Below are 20,947 nucleotides of genomic sequence, written 5' to 3' on the forward strand. Positions count from 1 at the left end.
GTAGGATGGCAGAGGGTCAGTGTCCAAAGTAAGGACAGCTTTACTAGGAGGGTAACAGATTTAGTAAATTTGACTCCTTTAGTGTTTTATTCGTTTGTTTCCTCCTTTAAATCACTCCGTTGTGGGAGAGAAGCATTACTTCTTCTCATTTTCTTTCGAAAGCCCTACTTTCCTCACGAGGGCCCTTCCTCAGGCAGTTCATCCCTTCATTTGGAGAATTCTTTGGCTGTAGCCTAAGCAGAAGAAAATAAAGCCTCTTCCTACCCACTGTCTTCCACTGGAGATTAGGAAAGAGTCCACTTGTCCTGTTTGTTGCTCCTGTAGTTCTGTAATTTATTACTTGATCACTACCTACAACCCACTGTTGCTTTCTGTATTTGTGGATGCTAAGCTCAGAGCTTCACTGAGGCTCCATCAGGAAGCCACCTGACAGTAGTTTCTTTAGCTCTGTTTCTGTCACCACCTTTCCATTTACTTTCTATCTTCTAGGAATTCTTCAACCTGCCAATTTATGTTATTGGTGGTCTTTCCCATTTTCTTGAACTACTACACTTCTTTTTCATGAGTACTTTTTATTATTGTTTTTATTTATTCATTTATTTTTTTAACTGAGGTATACAGAACTACTAAACTTTCAATCTTTTAAAACTGGGACCTCTAGAGAGGACGTGAACGCATATGTGCTCAGTCCTCCTTTTTAAAAAGAACTGTGTTGTTGTCTCTGCTTAGAATTTGGGGTGACAAATCACCTTTGTGCTAAAACAGCAAGCAACTAAAAAGAGAATATTCCTTTTTCTAAAAGTTCTTTCTGCTACTCCATCACCAGGAATGTCTTACTGGCTTTCTTTCTCCACAGGTTCCAGCCTCCTGACATTTGGCATATCTCTACTCTTTTCTTAACAGATTTTTCCCCCTCAGTTTCTCCTACTAGAAGTAGCAGGCTGATCCACCTAAAAGAGGTGGCCAGTTAAGTCATTTTGCCAACCTGAAAAATTTCAGTCATTTTTTGTTTGTTCTTTAATAAGTTGAGAGAGTGTATATGGAAGTCTAAGTGTGTTTGTTTTTTATTTTTATTTTTTAGCTCCTGAGAGATGGCCATGTTTTTGTTAAATAAAACATCTAGTTTTAGCCAAGATTAATATATGGGTCATCATGATCGAAATAATATGAGCAAAAAAAAAAAAAAAAACCACCCACCTAAATCCACTTTCATCACTAACATTTGGTTCATTATTAACAGTCTAAAAAATGACAAGTCATTTCATATATTACAAAATTTCCTAAGAACCAGGAGAATTATCACACATTAGGAATGTCTTTAAATCTCTCCTTAAACCTACCTGGTCCCAGCCTAGACATCAAAAGAGATAAAGTAAATCAACAACAACGAGAAACACTGTAGTTACTAATTGTAAAGCAAATGTTCAGTTTCTGGGTCAGAAAGCAAACCCAAAGAGTGAACCTGTGTTGCTGAGATTAACTCCATTAATGGACTAGCAAGAAGAGATACAGCTATAAACTCCTCTTAGCAAGAAGAGATACAGCTATAAAGGCTAGGCTTGGAGCCAGTGGATTCTTAAGGTTTATTTGAACAGCACACATCCTGACAACTACCAGAGAGGACAGTTAATTTAAACATCATCCCCTTCACACAAATATTTGGGCTATCTAAGGTATGGGTGTGTTTGCGTGTATATGTATGTGTACGTGTGTGTATATGTGTGTCAGGTGGGCAGAGGTAGGAGAGAGCTGGCAAATTTAGTTAAGGAAGTAAAATTCCCCTTTCCTAAAGCTTGTGTCTGGGTGTTGATACCTCTCCAGTCCTTCTCCTCAGACCTAGTAGTCATTTAAGAGCCAGGATGTTCAAAGCAAATATAGTCATAATTCTGCTTTGGTAACAAAAATATATCAGAGAAATTCTCCTGGTCTTTTCAAGGAGTGATACAAGAGACCAGGATTTTATTTTTATTTTTATTTTATTTTTACCCAATAGGCTGTAAAAGTAATAATATAGAGAATAACATGCATATAAACTCAAACTTGAAAATAATAAATTCATGTAAATTAAAGTAGTATAGAATGTCTAGTCTCTGACGCTGTCCTGCATGGTAAAACTGTTTACTCAATCTGAGTATTTTTGGACAATTTGACCCATAAGACTACATTTTTCCTTATAGAGAAAAAAATGAGAATTAAAATGAAATGTTACAATTAGTACTGTAGATCAAATGGCCCCTGATTGCTATCTCAGAACCCAACAACTTATGATATTGTATCTATGCAGAAAACAATTTGAGAGTAAACTGTCAAAGTCAACTCTGTTTAAAATATTAAGATTATCTATGACACATACTACAACTTCAAAAGAACTTCATATATTGAAAAATACCTTCTCATACAAATGTTCAGCTAATCCTCCTAAAAACCCAATGTGTTTAACAGAGAACATGTTATTTCCATTGTTTATATGGTATCACTGTTACAGAAAGTGTAAATGACTTGCCCAAGCTCATCTCATTAATAATGGGGATGCTTTTTTTTTAGCCAGTGAGACCCTCTACCTGCCCCCACATTCCCAACTCCTGTCAAGTGTGTCCAAATTCTTATCATTCTTCACATTCCTAGCTCAAATACTTCTATTTCCATGAAGATAGTTGTGATACCCCCCAAAGATAGTGATGACTTCATTTGACCTCATCGCACTTTCTCTCTTCTTACCACGAGTAAATGGATTTGGAATCAGAAGATTTAGTTTGGGTTCTGGTTATTTACTATCAGGATGATCCTAACATAGTAACCACTTGAACACCAATTTTTTCCCATAAGAGAAAACAGAATACATGACCATAGAATTATTTGGAAATTTAATTTTGATAAAACAAATAATAAGGAACTATGTGAACTGTAAAAACCTACACAAAGTTACTTTTCATATATATCTATTTTTTCCTTTCTTATTTACAACTTTTATTTCCCCAGTTTTCTGGTGGAAGGAAGACTCCATATCTAACACATACTTGATTCTTCAAAGTACTTGATGGTGTTTCGCAACTTGGCACTTGATACACATTTGTAAAATGAATGAAGGATTGAATGTATGACTACATTAAACAAGGTAAGTTTCATAAAGCAGAATGCTCACTGCTACCGACTAAATGTGGAAGACCTAAATCTGACTTCAACTTCTCTCCAATCTCATTGCCCATTTCTTCCCCACCACTTCAGGCAACCTAGATTTATGCCTGGTTCCCTAAATACACCCTGTATTATTCTGGCTCTAGGTCTTAGGCTAAATCATTACCCCCTTTCATGTTCTTTATCTGTCGAAATAATATCCATCATTATATACCTAGCACAAATGCCATTTTCTCCATGAAGCTTTCCTTATCTCACCCACTGGAAATGGCACTTCCTACTTAGAAGTTCATAATGTTTGCTCACGTCTCTCACAGCTTTTATCATTTGACCACATATTTCCTTGTGTGTGTATGATCTAACCTAGTACATCTGGATCATGTTAAGATCAGCATTATGTTTTACTTATCTTTATATCCTACCAAACATGTAGTAAAATGTCTTCCACATTGTAGGTACTCAAATAATATACATGGCTTGAAGGTCCACCTACAGGTTTCTGCCTTATAAATTGCCACAAAAACATGACAAACATTTTACAAAAAGATCATCTACTGTTTGAAGTCATTATTACTACACATTCCTATCAAGATGGTATACTATGGGCAGAAACACATCTTTATCAGAATTTATATATACATATATACACACACACACACACACACATATATATATACACACAATATGGAATATTACTCAGCTGTAAGAAAGAATGAAATTTTGCCATTTGCAACAACATGGATGGACTTGGAGGGCACTATGCTAAGTGAAATAAGTCAGACAGAAAAAGGCAAATACTGTATGATATCACTTATACATGGAATCTAAAAAATACAAGAAACTAGGGGTTATAACAAAAAAGCAGCAGACACACAAATGTAGAGAACAAACTAGTGGTTACCATTGGGGAGAAAAATGGGGAAAGGGGCAGCATGGGGGTAAGGGATTAAGAGGTACAAAACTATTATGTATAAAATATGCCACAAGGATATATTGTACAACATGGGGAATACAGCAAATATTTTATAATAACTATAAATGGAATATAACCTTTAAAAATTGTGAATCACTATTGTACACTTGTAACTTATATAACTTTATACCTCAACTATACTTCAATAAAAAAATTAAAAGATAAGAAAAGGATGTGGAAAAAAAAGTTTAAGATATGAAAAAAAGCTACAAATACATAAACCAACTATTTATAACCTGATTTCCTCCATAACTTAAATGTTCTTATTAATTGCAATTTTATCATTAAAGTATGGCTTATCTAAAAAGTTAAAAGTACTCAATATGACTTTTGGTGAAAAGAGTAAAAGATACTTTAGCAAAAAAACAGAGGTTGACATATTTTAAATGGACATCATTTTCAACTTTCATCACAGTAAGTATCCAAACTAACGTAACAGCTACCAATAATTATCACTGTTGTTTTTATCAGACCATAGATTTCATTTATAACAAGGGTACCCAAGTCTCCTCTCTCGCGAATATTTAAATGACATAATCCTTCATTGCCTGCTGCCGTCATTCCTTCTTGTGCATTATGTGCACATAATGCACACACAGCCCACTGACAGCTGTTCTCTAGATGGACTCAATGGTCTCTGTGCCTTCTCATCGGGTAGGGGCTACTGCATTTCTTTTAAAAATGTATTCTTTCAAACCCTAAGCCCTTTTATTCTCACTTATTTTATATTATTACACCATCTTCACTGTATTATTTCTTAACTCCAGAGAATTTCTAAGTTCTGCAGTTTTGTTTTCTGTCCCTTCCCCCTGAACGTCCCCAAATCTCTACCTATTAAAATGCTATTTTATTCAGGGCCTTTAAGCACTGAGTTGACATTAACTGACCTGTTGAGAATAACTTTTCTATCCTGAGTCAGAGTAAACAACCTTGAACTCATTTGTGTCACTACTGGCCTCTTCATGATTCAGTCTGCCAGGAAGGCTTACCCAAAGACCTGGAGTTATAAACTGTGATCCTTCTAAGAAGATACCCATAAAGTTGAACCTGTTCTAATGACTTCATTTTTTGAAGTGACTTACGCTGTTATGAATGACTCTCAACTAATGAGGGAAGCATGCTCTCACAGTGTATAGCAAAATCACTGGCAGGAAAAGGGGATGTGCAGTTTGAAAGAATGTACTCAATTTCGTATCGAAATTGTATTTAGAATCTGAAAACATTGTCCACTTTTTTTCACAGCATAAATAGGATCCCATTTAAGAATACCATATCAAGAGTATCATGGTAGGTAGGAATATGAATTTAAAAGTTAATGTAAAAATTAATATAATGTAATAATAGTGTGGATTTTACCCATAGAATGCAATGAGTAAAAGCTCAGCATCTATCAATCAATTCATACTTCCTTTATGTGCCAAATTTATCAGAAATTGTAGCAAATTTTGGAGAAATATTATTGGAGAAAATGTTGAAAAACTCTAATTTACATTTGGCAGAGAAGAAAAAGAGGAAAGTAGGAAGGAAGGAGGGAAAGAAGAAAAGAACCAGAGAAAAACAGTGCCATCCTATCTTAACAGCAATAAACTAAGCACCATTTGTGGAAGATGATGATATGGTTTAAGAGCATGAACATAACGAGAAAATGCACTTACCTCGGTTAAGTGAGGATTGGGGTTAAAACCACAGAGGCTACAAACAGTGGTTTGACACTCAGTGCATGTGTTAAAATTGGCCTTTTCTGGAACATGCAACAGAAGTTCAGTGGTATTGCAAAGAGGACAGATGGTTTTTGGGAGGCCTTGTACTGGAGTCTGTGCTGCAGATGGAAAAGTTTGTGGCTGCAGTGGTTTCCCTGTTTGGCTTACTGGTTTTGTAGATTGTTGAGGAGGGGGCTTTGCTGGGCCAGGCTGCTGAGGAGGGGGCTTTGCTGGGCCAGGCTGCTGAGGAGGGGGCTTTGCTGGGCCAGGCTGCTGAGGAGCGGGCTTTGCTGGGCCAGGCTGCTGAGGAGGGTGCTTTGCTGGGCCAGGCTGCTGAGGAGGGGGCTTTGCTGGGCCAGGCTGCTGAGGAGGGGGCTTTGCTGGGCCAGGCTGTTGAGGAGGGGGCTTCACTGGGCCAGGCTGTTGAGCTGGAGTCTTGCCTGGCCCAGGCTGCTGGACCTGAGGCTTCGCTGGCCCAACCTGCTGAGCTGCAGTCTTTGCAGGCCCAGGTGGCTGAGCTGGAGACTGTGGCCCAGGTTGGTGAGCCGGGGATTTCGTTGTCCCCAGCTGTTGGGCCGTGGGCTTTGCTGGCCCAGGTGGCTGAGCTGGAGTCTTTGCAGGCCCAGGAGGCTGAGCTGGAGACTTTGGCCCAGGAGGCTGAGCTGCAGGTTTTGTTGTTCCTGGTGGCTGGGCCGGGGGCTTTGGGGTCCCTGGCTGTTGAGCTAGGGCCTTCGTTGGCCCTGGTTGCTGAGCTGAGGGCTTTGCAGGCCCAGGCTGTGGTGTGGAAGGTTTTCCAGGTCCAGGCTGCTGGGCTGGAGGCTTTCCAGGACTAACTTGGTGAATAGGTGGCTTGGATGGGCTTTGCAGTGAGGGTTTAACTGACTCTCCCCTTACTGTATCTGTCTGTTTAGTCTGAGGCCTGGCTGCATCTCTTTGAAGTGGCAATTTTGCCTGGTCTGTCTGAGGAGCCTGGGTGAGGCCCTGAGTTGGCTTTCCTGTTTCTGGAGGTTGTGATTTAATTTTTTCTGGCTGCTGAGGAGATACTGATTTGGGAGAACTGTCCTGCTGAAGCAGGGCCCTCATGGGTCCTGGCTGCTTAGGAACTGGCTTGGGTGACTGTTGTTGTGATGGAGGCTTTGTGATTCCTTCAGGTTTTCCTTGTTCCTTCTGAGATATTTTTTGTTTCTTGGCGGCTTCTTCCTGGGAGGCATCAGGGTCTGATATCAAATCAAAAGGATTGAATTTATTTACAACAGAGGAGACAGCACTTAAAGGATTAACCTCTGAGAGGAAGCCAGGCATCATACTAGACTTGTGCTCTTCCTTAAAATCAGTTCTGGATTTCGATTCTTTCAAGCTAATAGTGGAAGGACTCCTTCCAGGCAATTTCTGCTCTGACCTCAGAGTGTCTGTAGTTCTACTTTTACTGAGACCAGGCTGAACTGGACGCCCGGGGTCCGGCGGTTTTCCTGGTTGCTTTGGAGATTGACTACTATCCAACTCTTGTTTCCTAGAAGAATGAAACAAAAAGAAGTGAAAATAATGGAAACTATCCCAACTCAAAATAATATTTAAAACCTATTACTTTCTTACATCTTCAAAATTATGAATGTATAAATATAACTAAAATCCATTTTTGCAGCATCCTATAAGTAATCATAAAATTTTTAATGTCTTTGTTACTTTCTTTACATGGGTACAGATTTTCAACACGGAAATGAAAAGGAAGGGGAAAAAACCCCACACTTGCTACTATAAGTAATGAACTATTAAGATATCTAGGTAGAAAGTATTTAAAATAAAAATAATTTACATTTACTTAATAGAATCTAGCCGTACTTAAAACCTATTTAAACATATTAACTCAACAGATCAATGCAAAGCCATGTTCCAGTACTTTTATGCTCACAGGATGTATCCTTTTTAACCAAAAGTTATAGTCAAGGAATGTTAGCCTCCCAAATATGAGCACACCAAGAAGTGAAAATATTCATTTTTAAATGAGATTGCTGTAACTGTTTTTTGGGGTTTTTTTTTTACTTAATATTAGAATTTACATTAGCTACATAAGACATACAACATGACATCATGGGATCTGGTAAAGGAGGTTTTCAGGGACTCTGAAAAAGCTGATCATCTACTCAATTTCTGACAGAATATCTGTCAAAAAAGGTAATATCCATCAAATATTGTCCTTATTAAACTTTATAGAAGAATTCCTACTTTAATTAGAAAATTCTGAGAAACAATTCTTTCTTGTGGAAGGACAGTGTTATTTCATTCAATTATTTTTCCAATAGCATTCTTAATCTGAGATCTCTCAATGTAACAATATGATGCTTAAAGCATCTTGAGACATAGCCTGATGTACAAATAGCAACAATCTGGTTGTGACCCCACTTTTGAAAAGTGCTGTTACTTTCCTCAGAAGAAGAAAAAACATATTGATCTCTTAATGTTTTCTACACCACTTACTATTACCATTGTTAATTAGACATTATTATTGACAATGACTTAAAAATGCAACAAGTAATTAATTTGCAAGTTTTCTTTTAACTCATAGACAAATACACAAGATGGATTTTTTTAAAATAGTTTTGGAAACATCAATTTTAAATGACTATGGCTCAATAATTAAAATACTTGTTTCTCATATACACTTTTATCAAGTACGTTAAATTTTAAACAAGCTATTTTTTACTGATAAAATTGCAACTAATAAGAACATGCTGCATTAGAATTATGGGATAAATCAAATTATAAGTATTTTGTTTGATATATGTAACATTAATTTTGGAAAAGATTTCTTTTTAATTAAAAGAAAAAGAGATAAACAGAGTGATTCAGTAGCACTTAAAATATGAGATGATCACAATAAATTTCTATAGGTTTTAATTTGTTTTAATAAAATTTACCTGCTAATGGACCAGACTGTAAGTTTTTCATTTCAGGTCATCTGGTACTTATTATGAATTAAGTTTTTAAACCTCCCCTAATGATACAGAAATTTGAGTACAGATCAAGATGTAAGGCATAGTAGGAAGAAACACAGAAGTATTACTCCTAAATAGCAAAGGGTCAGAAAGAAAATAATCTATAAATGGCAATGTATGCCTCAAAATGCTTTTCTACTAAAAGATGAATAAACAGAATTCTTAGTTCTGGCAATTTCCTCCAGGAAAAAAGGTTACGAAAACTTTAGATACTACCATATCTCTGAAGCCTGTACTTAAATAAGGAACTAAAATTTTTATCCTAATTGATTCCAACAGTTCTAAAATATCTTTTAAAACACACTGCTACATATTTCCATTGGGGAAAATAATTTTGAATGTTTCCTTATAGGCCTCATTACGTGCTCCCTTCCATATGAAGGCAAAAGAACCATAGTAAACAACCCCAAATAGATTATTTTCAAAAAGTTCCACTGTTTAGATAATCACATTATTCTAGAAATGTTCCATGTTCAGTTCATAAAGTTTACCATTCCCTTGAGGGGCAGATGCTTAGGGACTATCCTATAAGTGTTTAGGCATTTTATTAAAGAAATCTATATTTAAACGAGTACCCAAAAAATCTATTCTTAACTAAACTGTGCTCTCTTGAAAATACTATTAAACTTAATCACTGTTTTTGTGATATTATTTCACTTAATCCAACATATGTACAAAACAAATAAATTTTGTGAATACCAAATACTTGTGATAACAATAAACACCAAAAGTTAAAGGAAGCTGCTTGCATTAGAAATTATAACTGCATGTACTTCCTAGGAATATTAAGTTGTATTATATTATAGAATCCCCCTGTGAGAAAATACCCATACAGCTATAAAGACTACAATTTAAACTTAATTTTAGTTGCTATAATTATGTAAATAAATGTCAAACATGGAGATCTGGGAGTGAAAAATAGAAAGACAATCATTAAGAGAAGATACAGACTTAATACCAAACAAAAATATAAAGATGTCTTAGCTAACTATGTCTTTTGATGAATTTGTTTGGTATGACAGTTGTGTTAAAAAGAAGAATGACCAAAATGCAATGTGTCTTGTGTACTAGACTACGAATTCCTAGGGAGAGATATGTTTCACTCGTCTTTTCATCACTAGAACCAAACCTGGTAACTAGTAGATGCGTATTAATGTTTGATGAATCAATGAATGAATGAATAACAGTGAGTGAACAAATGAATGAACATATCAGGCTTTTGTTTCCCTCTAGATTAATGTCTCTTGAATCCTTTTCACTCTAAATTCTTCTACAGGTCTTGTGAGATATAAATGGAAACATTCCATATCCATTTTGGCTTGCTGCTCTAGGAAGAAAAACAGTTGAGGAGGTGTCTACCCAGCAGTGGAGGTCTTAAGGAATGCTAAAGAAAATAACTGATTCAGTCAGAATTGTTACTAAATATTCTACTAATTAGAAGTGTTTTTCAGTAAAGCTCTTCTCCTATGACACATCTGTAGGTGTAAATACAATGAGTAGAAGACGTAATAAAATTGCATTTCCCTGGATTGACAATGAATCGAAAATCCAGAAGCATTTCATTTGTAAGCTCTAACTTCTAGCTTCTAACTACTCAACTCTTACACAACTTCCCTTTTCATTTTACTATTGTCATCCTCAGATTAGAATTTTTCTTTCACAGGTTAACAGGAAAAAAATGTTTTAGCAGCAAATGAGATAAACATGCATTCAAGACTAAGAATATAAAAGCAGTTGGAATACTAAAATATTTTAAAATGTAACACAACAAGCAATGACACTTGACAGTGTTAAGTCATAAAATTTTATAATAGAAATATAAGCCACTTTAGGAATGTCCGTTCATTTGTATATTGCAGAGAATACTAAGACCTAAACAGGCTAAGAAATTAATTCAAGGTTATAAAACTAGTTAGTCACAGAAATCTGGTATCCTAACTCCTGGTGGGCAGGAAGGGGAGGCAGGATTTCCAGTACATTGCACTGACTTCTCCATATGTAAAAGAGTACAGATATATCAAAATAACTCATAACAGTGAATAATTCAACATACAACTTGTCTGCAGCCATCATTGCCAGTGCCATTCACTGCTGATATTGATATTACTACTCTTTATATGTATAGGGTTCCTTCAAATTAAAATCCAAGCAAAAATATTCCTGTCAACTTTTAATTAATCCTTACTATGGCTCTACAAGATGGGTAAGATAAGTATTACTGCCTTATTTAGAGGCAAGGAAACTGAGGCACATATGGCTGAGAAGCATATATAATTCGCTATGAGTCAGTTAAAATTAATAAGGTCTCTGTGCTCTCAACCCTTATTTCTTTAAATAAATAAATAAATAAATAAAAGTCAAAGCCCACCCTGTCTAATTCGCACCACACAATCTCCTAAAACTTGAAATGATTTGGATATACTTTCTTATATAGACTTAAATTAATATGTGTCTATTTGGTTATCACATAGGCGGATAATAACTTTCCAAAATTAAAGACATTTATAGAAATCTTTCAGTAAAATATAAGCAGGTTGCCAAAATCAGACACGTTTACACATTTCAATGAAGCTTTCATCAATAACTGTTTAGGCCGCAGACTACCTCCTGATAAGAATTCTACTGTAACAAAAACATCAACAGAGAGCTTTAAAAGTATGCTATCTGATACAAATACTGCACAAAACACCATACTTTCATAGGCTGAAATAATATTTTTTAGCCACCCTCTGAATACAAGTAAGAAATTTAGAAATCAAAGCTCACACTCTTCTTGGTATTTGTAACCAGCATGCTAAACCTGTTGCTTGTGCCTCTTAGGAAAAACTGCAGAAGAGTTGGCATACATTTCTAAAAGGTTAATAAAAGTATTGTACCTCATTATTACTCTAGAAAAATCTAGTATATGAACATTCAAAATTTTTTCTAAGTCAGGTTTTAAACAGTAGAGAAAATAGTACATATCATAAACTGTACTCTTAAGGGAATAGATAAGAAAGGTTTTATACCAAAGAAATAGCCCAATATATTACTAGTTTAAAAACACAGAAAAATATATTCAATATAAAAAAGCTAGTTTTTACTAGTAGTGTTGGTTCCCCTTCAAGAAAATAGGGTTTTTAACTGATACAGTTTACGCATTTAAGATTTTATGTGAAAAATATTGCCACTATCCACAAAACATTTTACATTTCTCCTGTATTAGTTACCTGACAAAATTATATGTATATACTTATATTATAGCTCCTAAGTGTTTTTATTTTATGAAGTACAGGATAAGAGCCTACACCTATATCCAGATCTTTCTTATTTCCAGTATCTCTAATGAAAACTGTTAGGTTATCATAAAGCAGGAGTGGTTTCAGGACCACGGACAGAGGAGTGTTCTGTCTCTGAACAAGCTACGAGGGTGCAAAGTTAAAGGGTTTGTTTACAATAATAAAGGCAGGGCAGGCACAGTGATTATACCCTCCTAGTACCCTAATTAGAAAACAACTAATTTATTGGGATGGAGGAACACAGAGAGCTAGAGGGGGAAATGAATACGTTAATATTATAGATTAGCTCTTAACTGCCCGTCCAAGTTGCCATTTGTTTTGTCTTTAGAAGTATGTACTGAAAACTAATTTGAAGGTAACACAAACTCACATGTTCTTCCGTAAACTGTAAGACGCTTTTCCATATAAAAGAGCGGTGGTTTAAAAAATAGCATATGCTAATTCATAAATACACGTACAGCACCTGCACTGTTGTGACCAAACCATCTGTTTAATGCCACACATATTTTAGGATTTCTCACTGTTATAAAAGGTGTATTTGTTCTATACCTTCTACCTAAACAGCTCCTGTTCTCCTCTGGGGGGTAGGGTGGGAAGAAAAGACAAATCACCTCCAAGGGAATTAAAGGTATTGTTACAGAAATATTTAGACATCATTCACAGAGAAAAAGACCCCGAAATGACTGAGGAGGTTTAAACAGAAAGAGGTAAACACCCAGCTCTCTCCATTTCCTGACACGTCCGTTTTGTATTAATGGAAGACTTCCAGATTGGTAAAACACCGGAGGGCGTCTCTCCACGCCACCCTAGACAGAAAAGGTTCCAAAAGGCCAGAAATCACAACCTAAAATCACAGTTCCAAGAATGCAACCCTTGACTATCCCACCAGAAACTCTATAATGCATCATTTTTATCCTGCCCAACAGAAAGCTTATGTTCTCTTTACCACCACCCCATTAGGGAGAATAAAATGAACGGAGGCGACATATATGTACTGCCGTGCTGGCACATATGTGCACGGGAAGCTGTACATATATGCCCGGACATATACATCATGCTGTGCGTGCCTGTGCATAGAAGGAGGCTCCGCAGAGGCCGGAGGAATGCTTCCCTTGGGCAGCCCCTGCGCCCTTGACATGACAGCAGCGATCTGTCTCCTCTCCTCTTCGCTCAGCTGGCTCAGATCCGCCTCCATGCCGGCCGGAGTCACGGTGTGCAAGGGGCTCCCCGCCCCGCCAGCCCCTCCTCCGGCCGCCGCTGCTGCCGCCGCCAGCCCTTCGGGGAGCCCTTCCCCTTCCAAGCTCGCCTCGTTGCCCATGGCTTAGGGAAACTCAGAGCCACCGCGCTCCCTCCTTGTGCTGCCTCCCCGCCGGGAAGCCCGTGGCCGGAGGAGCAACCGGAGACGGGGTCCGCCGCAGGGCGTGCAAGCGGCGAAGTCCCTGAACACCAGGCGGAGATTAGTCCCTCTTGCAGGTGATGACCGAGGCCAGTGCCTCCTCCATGTTGGACAACGCCAGGCAACCTTTGCAGAAGACAACTCCCGACGCCGCCTCAGCACCCCAAGCCGGGGAAAAGCAGATCTGAGCGGTGCCAGCCGGGCGCCGTCTGCCCCTCCCACCGTGCCCCGCCTCCTCGCCGGCGCCCTCGCAGTGCGCATGCCCTTCTTGGAACAGGTGATGCCTGCGCCCGCACCCGTTCCGCTCGGCGTCGCTCTGTATCCTTCCTCACTGTCAGCACCGACTTAAAGGAGCCCAGCGAGAGCACAGCTAAAAAGCAGAACGAAACAGCCGACGTTTCTTTCAGGCATATTTCAGGGTGCCTCAACCCGAGTTTTAGCGGACTACATTCAAGGGGACCGGAAGGGGGTTTGAGGGGAGGTGTCTGTTTCCATTCCGTCTTTGACTCATGGGATTTGTAGTTTTCTTTTCCTTTTTTTTTAAGGGAGAATTTTTAAAGATTCTAGGAATGTTTTCAGGTAACTGGAGATTAATAGAGAAGCCTGATACCTTTGGGACAAATTTCCCCAAAGGAGATAAAACTGGCCGTTTTCATTTAGAATTTTGCCAGAACAGTTATTTTAGAATCTTAGATACAGTATAAGTAAGAAGGTAAGGTTTTTGAGTGCTAACCGCTGTGTTGTTCCCTAAAGGGACTACGCAAAAGTAAAGATTTGGAGAAATTGCGGATAGGATACTGTAGTAAGATCCAGATTGTCGAATATTAAAATGTTACAATAGTGTGAACTTTTAAGACGTGTGTTCAACCCTTTTTTGTACAACTGTGGGCCCAGAAAGAAAAATTAATTTGTGTAGTCACACAGCTGGCTAGCGGCAGAGGTATAACTAATACCCACTCTTTCAGACCCACCCACCAACATATACTCTTTTCTTGCTACTGCATTCTTTAGAAGGGAGTGTTTTAGTTCAGCCCTGGATCTGCAGCCCCAATTTTGCTATCCACCCTTCCTAACAAGGTGGACTTAATGTCCCAATTGTTGAAATTAAAGAAAATCAAAAGCTAACAACTGGGAACGAAAAAATAAACAGAAATGAATGAGTTGCTCAGAAAGTAAGTTTCCAAGGTTTTGTAATAATCATTATAATAGTTTGTTATTGTGCATGACACTTGTATCAAAACTAAATAATGGCACAGTTGTAACAGTTTGTACTAAATTTACTGTTTTGAAAGATGGCTAGTCGGCAGATGAACTATTATTACTGGCTGAGTTCCTAGAAAAACTTTCTCTTGTACGATGCTGAGATGTGACTTCTAAAGTCAAAACTGCAAAGAGTTGTTCATTTAAATAAAGAAGAGAATGCTCACACTTCATACAAACAAATCAAGCTGAGGCAACCTGACAGTCCAGTGACCACATATGGGGGCAAATACACTGCTGTCATACTTCCTGGAAAGGAGTTTGCTTCAAAAAAGTAGATAATTAGGTACACAATTCTGAATCATAATGCCTACTCTGACAAAATGAGTAACTGCTTCATGGCTCAGGCTACCCTCGGAATAAGTAACACTCTAGATGAAGGTGAGGAAGGAGATGATTCACATGCTGGCTATTTTCTAATAATATGCTCAAGTTTTGTGAGAATAAAATATATTGATGTACTCAGATTCACAAACCACAAGCTTAAAAAACTGGTAAGATAAATACCCTTTCAAACTCTAGCCTCAGAATAATATCAAAACTGAGAAAATACATTGTTAACTCTATATTCTCTGCCATTGTACATGGAAAGGAGCTTGTCAAGTAGTAAGAAATAAAAAGTGATAGTCAATATGCAAAGTAATGTTGATAGGCTTAACAAAAAGCAGTAATTCGTAAACTGGGAATGTTATAACCCATTGTGCAAATATGTGCATTTACTTTCTCCTTCCCTCCTGTCTCCCAGGAGCAAACATCATCAGAAAAGACGAAAATGGAACGTGTGGTGGGAAGAGTAAATGAACTGTGAAAACAAGAGATGTGATGGCGACACTGGGAAACTTATTGCTTGTTGACTCTTGTTTTTAAAGGATTTTGCCTTTGGAACCTTTATAACTATTGAGTTTGAAGTAACATTTCTTTTTTTGATCCTTTATTTGGGCTTAGTTGCTTGTACTGGGGAGGTGTTTCTGACTTAAAGAGAAATGCTAGAGCAGAGTCCAGGTGCATTCCTTTTGTGTGAATTCTCAGAATTCTAAGGGGATGAGGATGAGAAGTTAAAGGCTAGGATAACTTTATGGAGTTTCTCTGTGTTTACTCAGAAAACTATCATAATTACTTTCATTCTGCAAATTAACTAATGGTACTAGATTCAAAATCTTTATTGCTTTAGATTTCATTATATAGTTAATGATTCATTATATAGTTAATGATCATTTATTTGAATTTCAATTTAACTTAACAAGCTGATAGTTCAGCTCCCATTCACTCAGCTTGATAGGTAGGTCATGAAATGAACCAATTTCTGAAAACCTCCACTCATATACTGTTATGTCTTTCTAACATGATTTCTCAACTCCAGAAAACCAGACCTTTTTTCTTTTAATTCTTGTCTCACTTTCCCAGGTGGCTTCTATTTCGGTAGATTAGAACCAATCTAAATGTGTTAGTTAACAACTAAACATAACTAGGTCATGATTCCTTGGAATGGGGTGGCCCCGTCTACCCAAGTCCTTACAGATACCATTCAACGGGGATAAAATCAAACAGACCACCTCATATGTGGTCATATGTGCAATACTTGAATAAATTAAGGACTGCAAGAATTGAAGTTAGAATAGTCTTCATCAAATATAGAAAAATGTGTAGTCTCACTAGTTTTTAAAAACCTACAATTAAATAAACTTCATATAATTTAATGTAGCCTATTTAATTAAAATAATAGCATATGTTTATTAAACTCCAGCAGGCATAATGTGAATACTTAATTATTTATTAAATGCCTATTATGTCCCTATTAAGACCTTTATAATAATGCTAGTGAGTGTTTTGTAAGCTAAATTCAAGAGTAAAAACAGATTCAACCTTTCTGGAAAATAATTTCACAGTACTTATCAAGAGCCTTAAAAAGATTCATAACCTGTGATACCCTTTCGGAAACCAGTCCTGAAGAGATCATTTGAGTTACAAAAATGATTTTGTGAAAAAAAGTTCACTGCACTATTATTTACAACAGCAATACTGTAAAACAGTCATTACTCCTCAAACAGAGAAGTAAAATCTGGTACAACTAGATGATAGTATTTTATGAAGATATTTATTTAAAATAATGCTTTTAAAGAGTTCATTATAACATTGGGAAAATTTCTCAAAGTATACATGCGGTGAATTTTCATAAAGTTATATACTCAAATGTGCAAAAAAATGAAACCACTAAAATGCATAGAAAAACTAAAAGAGGAAACAAGACAATGAACAAAATCCATATATATTTAATGGCAAGACCATAGGTAATCTTCCTTTTTCTTTAGAATTTTCTATATTTTCCAAATTTTCCAAAATGAATTTGTAGGTTTTTTGTAATGGTGAAACAGCACTAGTAATTATTACTAATCATTTTTTTTAACAGCAAAAATAGCACAACCCGTTCAGCTAGGGAATCAAAATGTGAACATCTTTTTGTAACAAATGCCTCTGAAGAAGCTGAAGAAAATGATGCAGTATATATCCTAACAGTGAATTCATATGATGTGATGAGTGCTAAAACTCAAACAATTCTTATACTTTCTGTATTTAAAAGTCCATGCATTCCTAGTGTATGTGTGGATGTATATATTCGTGTTTGTATAAGTATAGTGAACATGACAATATTTTTATATAGACACATATCTTTTTTTAATGTTCCCTCTCTAACAGAAGGCAAGAGAGGATTGTTAATTTAGTGGAGGAGGCACCTGCAGTGGCTTAAGGTCCAACCTCATTTTTGCTGTGGTTCAGCTGTTTCTCAATTGCTCCTCAGTCATTTTTGTGAGCTCTGCTTTAAAATGAGATTTGCAGCTAGAGTGAAGAAAATTCAAGTGAGAGTACAGTTGATTATGAACTGGCTGCTCAATTTTGAGAGGAAAAAAAACATGAAAAGTCTTTTAGAGAAAAGTTTGATAAATACATTTTTGAATTCTGACATCTGGAATATCAGGCAGTTTCCTTCCCTTTATACTTTTTCCCAAACTAAATCTGTAATTTAAAATAAAAGAGAAAGTTGCTTGTATTAAAATATGTTCATATAGGTGTGGAGAAAAGGGAACCCTCCTACACTGTTCATGGGAATGTAAATTAGTACAACCACCATGGAGAACAGTATGGAGGTTCCTTAAAAAACTACAATAGAACTACCATATGATCCAACAATCCCACTCCTGGGCATATATCTGGATAAAACCATAATCCAAAAGGATATGTGCACCCCAGTGTTCATAGCAGCACTATTTACAATAGCCAAGATATGGAAGCAACCTAAATGTCCATCGACAGAGGAATGGATAAAGAAAATGTGGTACATATACACAATGGAATATTACTCAGCCATAAAAAAGAATGAAATAATGCCATTTGCAGCAACATGGATGGACCCAGAGATGATCATACTAAGTGAAGTAAGTCAGACAAATATCATATCGTTTCTATGTGGAATCTAAAAAAAAGGTACAAATGAACTTATTTACAAAACAGAAATAGAGTCACAGATGTAGGAAACAAACTTATGGTTACCAGGGGGAAAAGGTGGGGGGGATAAATTGGGAGATTGGGATTGACATATATACGCTACTATATATAAAATAGATAACTAATAAGGACTTACTGTATAGCACAGGGAACTCTACTCAATATTCTGTGATGACCTACATGGGAAAAAAATCTAAAAAAGAGTGGATATATGTGTATGTATAACTGATTCACTTTGCTGTACAGCAGAAACTAACACAACATTGTAAATCAACTATACTCCAATAAAAATTTAAAAAATAAAAATAAATGTTACTGAAAAAAATATGTTCCTATAGACATAAAATATGTAAAATATTAAGAATAAAATTAGTTTCTATGTCACTTTACAGTATTACTTTGTAAACTGAAAATTATTAATAAGTCATGAGGTTATAACAGATTATTCAGCATTATTTATTCACCCATTTTATAAATAGGCTTTTAGAATTCAGAGACTACTCTTTGGAAAACCTGGATGAGTGTGCCTGTCTTTACTTCATGATTTTTGGAATGGCAATGTGTTACTTTAAATCCTTGCTTTGCCATCTTACACCTACTTTGGGGTTAGTAAGTCATTGACTTTTCCAGAACTTGAGGTTCTTTTCTCTATTGTGAAAATAGAGAAGATTGTATATTACCTCTCAGGGTTCTTGTGATAATGAAATATGAGAAAAAGATGTGAATGGGCTTGTAAACTGGGATGCATAGTAGGACAGCTGTGATAGATTGTTGCCATACTGGTCCTCAATGAATCACATGTCCATGTATTCACAGCCCTTTACAGTGGGACTGCCACACTTCCCATCAGAGATAGGGTCTGTTTCCTCCCCCTGTGACTGGAAATGAACCCCTGCCTTATTTTTACCAAAAGAATGTGGTGGGAGTGGCATGTAACTTCCCAGGTTAGCCTTCCAATCTGGCCCTCTTCATACCAGGAGACCTCTGTGCTCAGAATAGCCCAGACTCCATGAAGAGAGGAGCCCAGCTGCCGCAGCCTCCAGCGATCTCATCTGAGGTCTTAACGAGTCCGCTGGATCACCCTGCCAGCTACAGTCACCTCAGTGAACCAGCTGAAACCAGCAAAACTGCCCAATCAACCCAAGCATCATAAGACAAAATGATAACAGTTATTATAATAATTATTATCTTAAGTCACTACGTTTTGGGGATGTTATTTAAAGTACTTAACTGATCATCCAGTTTTTATACATTATGTATAATCTCTCAAAGTTCCCTTTTCACTCTTTGAATTCTAGTGACTTTTTTCACATTTACTGTCCAGTTGGACTTGAGCTATTTGTTCAAAATTTTCAAATACCACCCTTCTAAACTATCAATGGGAAAGAGCCCAACTATACCAAATACTTACATGCTTGTGCTGTGAAAGGCTAAAACAATAAAATATATGGGAAGATTTTTGAACTACATAATGCTGTCCAAATATAAAGTTATATGAAAAAAGTGGAAAACTTATTCATGAGAATTTTTCTGAGGGAGACCAATTTGAGAAACTGGTGGGAGAGGAGGACCCTCAAGGTCCCACTCAAGACAGTGGCTAGATGACAGATGTACAGACTCCTAGATGAAACACTTGGGGTGAGAGGTTCAAAAATATTTTTAGGATTTTATGAAGTTAATATGATACATAAACTATGCATTTTATAACCGTGCCTTTAATATATATCCAGGAAGACCTATTAATATTCACATTAACTTTTAAAGGATTCAGGATCACATCAACTAGAGGATACTTAGTTTTACCTAGCCGGATGATAGACTGGAGTTCAGACATTTTGGAAGAGAAGATAGGGCTTATGTGAATTGCTCTGCAGAATAAAGAGAGAGCAATTTGAGTTGGTTGAGGAGCATCCACCGGAAGACAAAAGTAGAGAAACGTGTAAGGGAAGGAGGGGACCCGATGCCACTTATTCTGTTGAAAGGGGGAATGGAAATGTTCTCACTGTACTAGCTTTGTCTCTCACATGTAAATTACAGGAAAGTCCACATTACCAAGGCATTTGTACATGGATTCTTTGAGAGGTGAGGGGTGGCACAGAAAGAGATGCAAAGCTTTATATCCAAGCTGATAAACATTAAAAATATAGGCACTATACAATAGCTATTGTATAATTACTGTATAAAATTATTGTATAATTTTATTATATTATTATACAATAATTTATACTGTATAATATAATAAAATACTATTTTTTTATTGTATAATTTTTTTCCAAATCCATGTGTAGTGGTAAAGAATTTCATAATTTCCTTTGTATTTGTATATAGAAATACCTTGCAATTAGTGGAATATGATACATAAATAGGTGAATCTGCTTAGTAAACATGCTAAGGTTCATTATTTTTCCAGTTATAACTTCCAGATTAAGTAAAACAAAAAATAAGGAAGTTGATTATTTTTTATTACATGATTAAATTAAGGGAATTTGTCATTATTGATTTGGATACATTTGTAAAACTTGAGTGATGTACCTCTGGTGAAACCTTGTGAAACATGACCTCTGCATATTGCTAAACTGTCTAAAACTTCTAAATAGAACACTACTATCTCTAAAAATATATATATATACACACATATGTATGCAGTAAGATATCACATGCATACAAGGTTTATTATGGTTTGCAGAGAGCCCCATAATTTTCCCATGTGC

General features: G+C 36.6%; 1 protein-coding gene across 1 annotated transcript in view; it reads right to left on the reverse strand.

Annotated features, from left to right (window-relative positions):
• The window catches only part of LOC137768831 (protein piccolo), a 362,658-nt gene extending 349,261 nt beyond the window's left edge, over window positions 1-13,397 (reverse strand). Inside the window, exons 1-2 of the mRNA XM_068550459.1 lie at window positions 13,147-13,397; window positions 5,764-7,318 (exon numbers count right to left, since the gene is read on the reverse strand). Coding sequence (XP_068406560.1) covers window positions 5,764-7,318; window positions 13,147-13,397 — 1,806 coding nt within the window. The remainder of the gene's footprint in view (window positions 1-5,763; window positions 7,319-13,146) is intronic.
• Window positions 13,398-20,947: the final 7,550 nt, after the last annotated feature.

Source organism: Eschrichtius robustus, chromosome 8 (assembly GCF_028021215.1).
Source record: "Eschrichtius robustus isolate mEscRob2 chromosome 8, mEscRob2.pri, whole genome shotgun sequence".
In the NCBI taxonomy this organism is placed as follows: domain Eukaryota; kingdom Metazoa; phylum Chordata; class Mammalia; order Artiodactyla; family Eschrichtiidae; genus Eschrichtius; species Eschrichtius robustus.